General features: G+C 49.8%; 1 protein-coding gene across 1 annotated transcript in view; it reads left to right on the top strand.

Annotated features, from left to right (window-relative positions):
- The window catches only part of PDE4A (phosphodiesterase 4A, cAMP-specific), a 27778-nt gene extending 22785 nt beyond the window's left edge, over positions 1 to 4993 (top strand). Inside the window, 3 exon segments of the mRNA XM_010828365.1 lie at positions 109 to 291; positions 2398 to 2850; positions 2852 to 4993. Of these exon segments, the coding sequence (XP_010826667.1) occupies positions 109 to 291; positions 2398 to 2850; positions 2852 to 3097 (882 nt within the window). The 3' untranslated portion in view covers positions 3098 to 4993.
- Positions 4994 to 10828: the final 5835 nt, after the last annotated feature.

Raw genomic sequence — 10828 nt, 5'->3', positions numbered from 1 at the left:
CCCTGCCCCACCGTCCCCTACTCTCTTTCCAAAGGGAAAGTAAGAAAGCCTGGGGCCTGAAACTGGGTCAGGGGCCATGGCCTCTAAAGGTCCCCCCACCCCACGCAGGTTCTACGGAACATGGTGCACTGCGCAGACCTTAGCAACCCCACCAAGCCGCTGGAGCTTTACCGCCAGTGGACCGACCGCATCATGGCCGAGTTCTTCCAGCAGGGCGACCGTGAACGTGAGCGAGGCATGGAGATCAGTCCCATGTGCGACAAGCACACAGCCTCAGTGGAGAAGTCTCAGGTAGAGTCTCGGGGTGTTGGAAGGGAGCAGGGAAAGGCCCCCTACCTCACATCCTGGCCTCGAGCCCCAAGGCCCCCAGGAGGCCCTAAGCTGCCCATCCACAATGTCAAGTTTTTCTTTGTTTTTTCCTTCTTTATCATGATGAGAAATAGATAACACTTCCTGCTCCACAGAACAACTGAACTGAGCCTCCAACTCCTTAATTTGTAGATTTGCGCCCAGACAGTTCTAACTCTTTGTTGCAACTGCCATAACATCTGTAATATTCGTCTGACCGTTAGTTACAGACCTCATGTCCATTCAGCCTCTTGGTTTCCCTGTGATCTGGCCACTCATTTTGGGCCTGAGTTTTGGTGGATTTTTTTTTTTTTTCTTTTTGTCACATGGGTCTTCATTGCTGCTTGTGGGCTTTCTCTAGTTGCAATGAGCAGAGGCTACCCTTCATTGTAGTGTCTGGGCTTCTTATTATGGTGGCTTCTCTTGTTGCGGAGCCCGAGTTTTAGGCGCGTGGGCTTCAGTAATTGCAGCACACAGGCTCAGTAGTTGTGGCTCTTGGGCCCTAGAGCCATGGACTCAGAAGCTATGGTGCACCAGCTTATTTGCTCCATGGCATATGGAATCTTCCCAGACCAGGGATCGAATCCATATCCCCTGCATTGGCAGGCAGATTCTTATCCGCTGCGCCACCAGGAAGTCCTGATGGATTTTGAAATGAAGTGAAATGACTCAGCTTTGTCATCTGCCTGTTTAACAAAAGGGACAGAAACACGGTCATGTGAGAGACAACACTTTGCGGACTTCCCTGGAGGTCTAGTGGTTAAGATTCCATTCTCCCAATGCAGGGGGGATGGGTTCCATCCCTGGTCAGAGGACTAGGAACCCACATGCTGCACAGCTGGCCTAAAAAAAAGGATAAAGCTTTTGAGCATGAGAGTTTCTCACTCTCCCTGCTTCTAGCCTCTTCCCTGGTGAGATCTCCTCTTCCTGTCTTGGTGTGTGTATGTTTCCCATGCAGGGTTACCCAGCCTCAGCACTACTGAAGTTTGGGGATGGCTCATTCTCTGTGGTGGGCCCACCCTCTACATTGTAAGGTGTTGAGCAGTATCCTTGGCCTCCACCCACGGGATGCAAGGAATACTCTCCCTTTCCTGTGGTAATAACCAAAACTGTGTCCAGACACTTCCAAATGTCCCCTGGTCATCCACATAGCCCCTTAACCCCTGATGAAAACCAGATTTATTTGTTTTGTTACACGTTTATATTCACAGGTAACTTAATAGGAATAGTTTGTGGGCTTAGCTTTGTTAAAAGTATAAATTGTATCAGTATATACTTATTTTTACATAGCTTACCTTTTCTTCCCAACAGTGACTTGGAAATCTATCCACCTTATTACACATGGATTAAGCTCATCCTTTTTCCCTGCTGTGTGGTATCCCCACGGGCTTCCCAGGTGGCTCAGTGGTAAAGAATCCACATGCCAATGCAGGAGACAAGGTTGGGTTGGGAAGATCCCTTGGAGAAGGAAATGGCAACCCACTGCAATATTCTTGCTGGGAAAAACCCATGAACAGAGGAGCGTGGCTGGCTACAGTCCATGGGATATCAAAGAGTTGGACACAATTTAGCAACTGAGAACGCATGCATTCTGGGAACTAAAATCCTGCAAGCCATACAGAGAGGCAAAAAAAAAAGGGCGGGGGGCTTTCATGAATATCTGTGATTTACCACCATTTTTAAAAAGTAATTCCCGACTGATGTATATATAGAGGTGTTTCCAGTTTTTGTTTACATCTCATATGTGATTTTTTCCCCCTCTTACTTACACAAGAGTTTTTCCAGGGATGGATCTGGAGAAGCAAACTTGCTAGGTCAGATGGTATCAGTATCTCTTATTTTTATTTAGTTTTTGCTGCACTGCGTGACATGCAGGATCTCAGTTCCCAGATCAGGGATCGAACCCTGTCCACCTGTCGTGGAAGTGCAGAGTCCTAACCTTACCTGGATGGCCAGGGAAGTCCCCTGCATTAGCATCTTTTAAATTTTATCAGATCCCGCAGCATGGTGGTGCCATCTGTGGTTTCTGCTTCCTTTCTGCTCCCTCAGGTGGGTTTCATTGACTATATCGTACACCCGCTGTGGGAGACGTGGGCTGACTTGGTCCACCCAGATGCCCAAGAGATCCTGGACACTCTGGAAGACAACCGGGACTGGTACTACAGCGCCATTCGGCAGAGCCCCTCGCCACCCCCCGAGGAGGAGCCTGGGGGACCGGGCCACCCCCCACCACCTGATAAGTTCCAGTTCGAGCTGACGCTGGACGAGGAAGAGGAGGAGGAGGTGTGCACTGCCCCGGGTGCGGTTGCAATTCAGGAATTGTACATGGCCCAGGATGCCTCCCCACCTGAAGACCCTTTGGAAGTTGATGGCCAGGATCCATCCGCGGAGGTGGAGACAGAGGAAATGTACTTGACCCGGCAAGTGGACTCCACAGGTAGTGTGGCAGCTGGCCAGGACGTGTCCGTGCCCCAAGGCGCGTCCGTGGATGTCTTTTTCACTCTGCTGCAACATCCCTGCCCTGTCTCCTAATAGCCTTGCTCCGCTTGCCTTGAGGACACCGCCCCCTCCAGAGGACGACCCGGGCCTTCTGGGCCTCCCCTCCATGGCAGCCGAGGTGGGGGCCCAAAAAGAGCATCAGGCTGCCAAGAGGGCATGCTGTGCCTGCACGGGGACAGCCGGCGAGGATCCCACTCCTGGAGCGCTTCCAGCTCCCGGAGCTTGGGGGTCAGCTGGTGGCCCTACCTGAGTGTCAGCCCCTGTACCCGGTTGGCCTCCGTGCCACCCGCCACCGCCACCACCATCACCCCCTGACCTCCTCCACTGCCTCAAAGACTCTTGGGCCTCCTGAGAAAAAAGAAAACAGAAAAGTGGGTTTTTTTTCTCTTTTCTTTTTTTCCTCTTTCCCCCCCACCCCCACCCAGGGGCCTCTTTTTTGGAGGTGGGGGCTGGGGAACCAGGGGCTGAGGTCCCGGAAGTGATTTTATTTTTGGAATTTTAATTGTTACATTTTTAGAAAAGAAAAAAAAAAAAAAGGATGAAACACAGCAACTGTAGACGCTCCTGTTCCCGGCTCCCCTTGTCCAGGTCCAACCACTCCCACCACCGACCCTACCTCTCCAGCCCCCCACCCTCACCACCATCGCCCAGGTTCCAGGCTTAGTCTTCCGGCCTCTTGGGGCTCTTTGCCTGGTGTAGAATCTCCCTCCAGACTTCTGAATTTTGGGAGGGTCTCTAGAACCCAGCCAGGAATAGCCATTCTGGGTGGGGGCCCTAGGGGTGGGGAGGGGTCGCCCACTGTAGGGGGGGCCCCAGCTCCAGTCCTACTCTGGCTTTCTGCCCTCCCCTCCCCAGAAGTCTTCCGCCTCATTTTGCACAAACCTGGCAATACTGACTTGAGGGAGCCATGAGGCTTCAGGAGGCAAGGGGAGGGTGTCAGAGGGACGTTCACACCACCACCCTGGGATCTGAGGTTTGAGGAGGGCCTGATCCCACTGCCCTCTCCACCCGTCACCCCTTTTCTCTTCCACTCTGGGTTTCAGTTTGAATTTTCTCCGTTTGGAGAGGGGGGATGATTTGGAGCCGCCCCCCTTCCTTCCAGCTGCTTCTCCTCTTGTTTCTGCCTTAATGATTCCCACGGCCATAGGAGAGGGGGTTGCAGTGGCTCCCACTTGCACCTCAAGTGGGGCGGGGCCAGGCCCAGAGTTCCCGTCCTGGGTATGCCCCCTCCCCAGCATCCTCCTGCCCTCCCCCAACTCTTTGCCCTAGGAGGAAGCAATAACGGTGTACACCCACATCCCCTTTCTGGGCAGCCCACCCTACCCTGGCATCAGAGTCATTTCTCCTTTCATCCCCCACCTTGCCAAGCCTCCCCATCTTCCCCTAGCTGTTCCCTGGAGCAATACAACGGACAGATGCAAGGCCATTTTTCTTCAAGCCATGGGGGGACTATTTGGAAGGAAAGACCCCCACATCCCCCATCCGCTCTGCCCCTCAGCTTGGTTCTGCAGCTGGGCAGGACCGGCCTCTCTCATCTTCCTCCCCTCCGATTCTGAGCACACGGTACTGTAGCCCCCAGCTCCCCCCAGCCTTCCATCTGTCTGTCCTTCCCTGTGGGGTGTCCCACCCATTCCCACCCCCAAGATGCTGTACAGGGTTCATTTTTGTAGCGAAAGTAGTTTCAGTCCCAGCCGGCGACCGGAGGGGGCCTTTTCTTTTGGTTCTCTTTCTTTCTCTTCTTTTTTTTTTTTTTTACTGTAAGGTTGGTTTGTAAATTATTCTACAGAGGCAAAAGGGAAAATAAACTTGCCCTTCCCCCACTGACTCAGTCAGGGGAAAGAGGGGTGGGGGGTCTCCCAGGGGGAGTCTCCATTCCTGCTGTATTATATGAACTGTACCATAGACCCCCAGAAGTGTGGACTCAGTGCTGTTTAACAGGGAGTCATGTGATCAGAGGGGGAGGTGAGGGCTGGGCAGCAGCTGCCCCTCTCCCTGTCCCCAGGGACCCAGGGGAGGGGAGCCCAGGACCACCCCCCCACCCCGGGAGCTGCTCAAGTGTTGTCTGGTTTAACGATCAATCAGTCGGTCCACTGATTGATACTCAACCCTTCGATCTTGTCTCCAATTAAACCAAGGCTTTCACCGATCTTCATGGCTGATGTGGCTTCTTTTTCCATCCTATTTCTCAAGGTGTGTCTTTTGAGTTGTCTGTCTGGGGCCAGGTAGGGATAAGGAATGGACTCAGTCCCTGCCCCTCCCTGGGCAGATAGAACTTGAGGGGGTCCTGAGAGATTGGCAAGAGGCAGCCCCCAGGCCTGAGCCAGGTCCAGACACAGGGACTGCTGTGGGTTATAAAGTGTGGGTTCAGACCACACAGTTTTTGGAGGCTAGGAAACCCAAGTAAAGAATCCACCTGCCAGTATAAGAGACAAGTGTTTGATCCCTGGGTCAGGAAGATCCCCTGAAGGAGGGCATGGCAACCCACTCCAGTATTCTTGCCTGGAGAATTACATGGACAGAGGAGCCTGGCGGGCTACAGTCCATGGGGTCACAAAAGTTGGATGTGACTGAGCACACAGACCCAGGTAAGCCTTGTTTCTCTGCATGTGCAGCATATCTGACGCAACTCGGGTTCTTCTGGTACCACAAAGTCGTTCCTGGAAACCGAGAGGATCTGATTGTCCATGCCTCCAACATCTGGTGGCCAGGTCATGATAAAAGATCTTGGGTCAAATTCTGCTGTGAAGACAGTAAGCTTGATGCACCAGCACAAGAGAATTGACATCTGAAAGTTCCATGAATTCTAGCCATTATGGTGTTGCAACCATCAATGCTGTGGTAAGTCACTTCAGTCCTGTCTGACTCTCTGTGACCCTATGGACTGTAGCCTGCCAGGCTGCTCTGTCCATGGGGACTTTTCAGGCAAGAATACTACAGTGGGTTGCCATGCCCTTCTCCAGGGGATCTTCCCAACCCAGGGATCGAACCCGAGTCTCATGTCTCCTGCATTGGCAGGTGGATTCTTTACCACTAGTGCCACCTAGGAAGCCCCACTCAATGCTGCATTAAAACAAAACAAAACAAAAATTAATACCCTAAAGCCCGTGAACCTTATGCTGTGTATCAGGAAAGCTGAATCCTCCCCCAAGTTCACACAGGACCGGCTCGGCATTTTAGCTCTTTTTTGTTTTTTTAACTTTTTATTTTGTACTGGGGTGTAGCCTATCACCAATGTTGTGATAGTTTCAGGTGGACAGCACAGGGGCTCAGCTATACATAACACATGTATCTATGCTCCCCCCAAACTCCCCTCCCATCCAGGCTGCCACATTTTAGTTCTTGTTTTTCTAGTGTCTTCATACAAGGTTGGGAGTGAGCGAGTCTCAGATATATTTGAAACAATCCACATGTTTGAATACTGTTAATCCCACCCATGGGAGCCCATTTTCCAACCTTTATCAGGGTAATTAAGAAGCCTCGATTTCATGAGTAAAACTGTTTCTGCCATTCATTATGCTAACAAGCAAAACTTCCCTTGTGGATAAAGATAGAGGAAGTGTTTGTGATACAGGCTTTCAGGTTAGAATACTGGCTGCCTCTGGTGTGTAATAAACACACATACACACACAGTGCTTAAGCCATTAAGCTCGGTGGGATCAGTATATATTCACAGCATGAGTCTTCTGAAACAAAATGATGGCAGCTTCCCTGGATTTGAGGCAAGAGTGACAGGCCTCCCTGGTGACTCGGTGGTAAAGAATCCACCTGCCAGTGCAGGAGATGCAAGAGACTGGGTTCAATTCCTGGGTTGGGGAGATCCCTTGGAGTAGGAAATGGCAACCCACTCCATGGGTTCACAAAGAGTCGGACACGACTGAATGACTGAATGACTGAGCATGCACGCATGACCACCTACTCTACTAGTTGTCTCTAGTGGCCAAGGATTAATTTGAATCTCAGCTCTAGCTGTGTGACCTTGGGTGTGATCTCTCTGATCTTCAACTGCTTCATTGGTAAAATGGGAAGGACAAAAGTTCCAGACTAAGAGCTAGTGAAACTTCGTGATGGTGGAAACGTTCTGTGTCTGCAGCATCTAACAGGGTAAGCACTAAGCCCCAGGTGGCTCTTAAGGACTTGAAATGAGGCTAGTGCAATCAAATTGGAGTTTTCATTTTCTTTTACATTAAGTACCCACATGCAGCTCCTGGCTACTATATCTGAATGTTCCTTATTGGCACTTAAGCAAGAGAGTTAATGTAGAGGAGGGAATGCACACGAAGCTTTGCCTGCTTGATTTTGGCTTAAAGATATCGTGGCCCAGAGGAGCAGGGACCAACCTGGGCCCAGAGGGGAGGAACGAAGCTGGAAAACTAGGCAGAAGTTGCCAGGGAATCTGAATTTTGCGCAAGAAGCATTGAGGAGACATGGATGTTTTCCCGAGGGTGTTCCAAAGGCAAGCAGAGTCGGGGAAAGGGTGTCAGGCTGGGGGTCAGGAGGCGACAGTATCAGTCCCAGCCTGCAGCAATTAGCAATTGGCTGAGCCTCCTTGTGCCAGGCCTCAGTGTTCCCAAGTGTAAAAGGGTAGGTGTGATGTTCCATATGCCTTCTGAGTTGGGACTTGGTGGCAGTCAGAATGTGGGTCAAAGGACAGAGGTAGCATATGACCATCAGCTGCCTCTTTAAAATTCTCCTGTTGGGGAGTTCATCTTTCTTTGTGGAAAGATGAGCAAGGTCAGAGAAGCTCTGTAATCTGAACAGGACAGGGGCCCTGGCAAGGGATGGAGTCAGTTCATTCTCTGAAGTTGACATCAGCCACTTGCAGGCTACAGGGCTCTGGGGCAAATGGCTCCGCCTTGCCCAACCTTTAGAGGGCCCTGCCTTGTGCCCAACTCATCACTCAGACTATTTTATCAGCTTTCCAGCTGTTCCTGAGATACACACTGTCATTTTGCAGATGAGGAAACTGAGGCTGAGACGTGATCTCACAGTTGAGAAAATTCGGGGAAATAAGGTGGGAATCTTACTTCACCCGATGCCTGTTTGACAATGATAGCTGCCTGATGTGTGCAGTCACGTCCGACTCTTTGATACCCCATGGACTGTAGCCCACCAGGCTTCTCTGTCCATGGGATTCTTCAGGCAAGAATACGGGAATGGGTTGCCAGACCCTCCTTCAGGGGATCTTCCCGACCCAGAGACTGAACCTGCATCTCTTCATACCCTCCACTGGCAGACAGGTTCTTTACCATTAGTGCCACCTGGGAAACCCCAGCTGGCTGGTACTTTTATATTATTATTGTTATTTTAGTTCACATGCACAAAATCCTGAGGTGTGGGTAATATTTCCCCCTTTCTCAGCACAGAAAATATGAGGAAGTAAAATGAAGACAATTTTCACTTATTGGCAAATAATGAAAAGACGGGCCATCCAGGGGGTGGGTGAAGCACTTTCATAGCTCATTAGTGCTGGTAGAAATTGGCACATATAGCTTTCTGGGAGTGGTCTGACAATATTTATTAAAAACGTAGCTGCATGCATTCAACACAGACGTTGCACTTTTAAAACTACTTATCTTAAAGAACCAGCTGGTACCTGAAATTGCAGGTACCAAATGCCCATTCTATTGTTTTGATCAGAACAGTGAAGAATTAAAACCCAGATGTCCAAACTTAGGAAGTCATTAAATTATGTTTCCTGTATGATGGAGTAATATACACCTATTAAAAACAATGAGTTGGGTCTATATTTATTGAAATGACAAGATGTTCACAGTGAGAGGAGCAGGCTTCAAAATGTTCTGCATCATACCATCTTACATATGTGCATAGAAAAGACAGTTTGTTCATCAAAATATTAAGTGTCTCCAGGGATGGGATTAAAAGAGTGTTTTCTGTTGTGTAGTCCTTGATATTTTCTGAATTTTTGCGATGGGCATGTATTACTTTTATAATCAAGAGGAAGTTATTTCGTAATTAGAGGAAAGAAATAGCCAGTATTTGTTATCGGGGAGCCACAAAATCATGGTAGATAAGCACACAGACTGGATTCTGGTTGCCACTGCCAGTTAATGACTTAGTTTTGAGCATATTACTTACTCTTTCTGTGCCTCAGTTTCCCTCGCTGTAAAATGCAAATAATAACCGGTTTGCCAGGCGATTACTTTGTGCCAGGCAGTGTTTATTTTACATAAATCATTGCATTTAATACTCGCAACAGCCCTTCAAAGTGTGTGCTGTTATAAAATGGGTCACAGGCGACGGAGGTAGGACTGGGCGAAAGGACCCCCGTGCGCCCCCCAGAGTGGGTCTGAGGAACTACAGCAGGCAGAAAGGTGCGCACGCGCCGACTGGATAGGAGGCGTGGCAAGGACGCGCGAGAGGTTTTCTTCCCTCGAGCTACGAGGGACTATCTAGTTGTCATGAGCCAAGAAATCAGCCAATGAAAGGCACGACCGCTTAGCCTTTCGCACCAGAGTACTGAGCGGAGCTGAGGACCTTGGACCCCCGCAGGTGCGAGGAACCCTGAGGGAACCTGGCGTCACTCCCTGCCTACCTTCCTGGGAGTGACCCCTGTGCCGTTCCCACTTTCTCAGGGGGACCCTGGCATCATTCCGGCCGCAGCATCCTCTCGCCCTCCTGAAGTGTGAACCCTAACATCTCTTTTTTCCGAGAGCGATGCCAGGGTCTTTCCAAGTTCCTTAGGGAATCATGGTGTCGGTCCCCTCCCTGATGGGTCCCCCAGTATTATCCTTCCTGAGGGATACCGACCCTGGCGTCGCTCCTCTTTTTGAGGGGCCCTCTCCCATGTCATTCTTTCCTAATGGGACCCCTGAGGGTCATCCATCCCCTTCCTAAGGGTCCTCATTGCTTCTTCCTGAGAAAGGGTCTGGCATTGCCCCTCCCGTCCTGATGGCTTGTCGTCATAGCCATCCCCACACCCTGAAAGGACCCATAACCCCCTTCTCTCTGAGGGTAATCTCATGCTCCCTTGCAATTCGAGAAGGACCCTTTCAAGGGCTTCCGTGGTCCCCTTACATAAAAAGTTCCAAAGCTCCCTCCTGCGCTTGGGGAGAGAGGGAAGGCAAGACTCAAGTCACCCTCAAAATATATGGCGGGGGGGGGGGGGAGTGAAATTAGATAAAGGAACTCACCATGTCCCCTGAGAAATTTTTTAAGGAACTGGGGCTGTTTCTCCTCAAATGGGAACTTGAGGAAGGATCTAAAGTTGCCTTAAAATATTCCTCAAGAGCTTCTCACGGTTCCTAACATTATCAGCAGGTACTTACTGAGCTGGATATGTGCTGGCTGCTACCTGAAAGAGCGATTCCTCTGTTCCATGAAGTTCCAAGGAATCTGATGGTAATGATTACAGAAAGGTCAAAAGGACTTCTTGGGTTGAAATAAAATCAGGATAGGCTAAGTAGTTCTACTCTGGCACAGAGTTGGTGAAATTTACCCCCTTGGAGACCTCACCAATTCCATTCACAAATGTTCCTTATACATCCATTGTGATCAAGAATTCATCTACCTGGGACTTCCCTGGTGGTCCAGTGGCTTAGGCTCAATGCTCTCAAGGCAGGGAGCCCAAGTTCAGTACCTGATCAGGGAACTTGATCCCCCATGCCACAGCTAAGAGTTCTCTTGCCACAACTAAAGATCCCATGGGTGGCAAGTAAGACCTTATACAGCCAAATAAATAAATTAAATACATATAAGTATTTTTAAAAGAATTAACTCAGCGTTCAAATATGGGTGAAGCTCCTATTGTGTACCAGTAAATAAAATAGTGAACAAGATGAAGAATAATCGTGAATACAAGGCCAAAAATACCTTGCTTATGACTTCTGCAAGCTACTTTCTCCTAGAGCACTCCTCTAGGAAAGTTTCTGGTTGTACATTAATGAAATGCAAATAACTGTCCACCACCCACTCACATTGACCACAGGCTGTGTGTTTTAGTTGTTCAGTTGTGTCCAACTCT

The sequence above is a fragment of the Bison bison genome, unplaced genomic scaffold (assembly GCF_000754665.1).
Source record: "Bison bison bison isolate TAMUID 2011002044 unplaced genomic scaffold, Bison_UMD1.0 scf7180017864492, whole genome shotgun sequence".
Classification (NCBI taxonomy): domain Eukaryota; kingdom Metazoa; phylum Chordata; class Mammalia; order Artiodactyla; family Bovidae; genus Bison; species Bison bison.
This window is presented reverse-complemented; position numbering and strand designations above follow the sequence as displayed.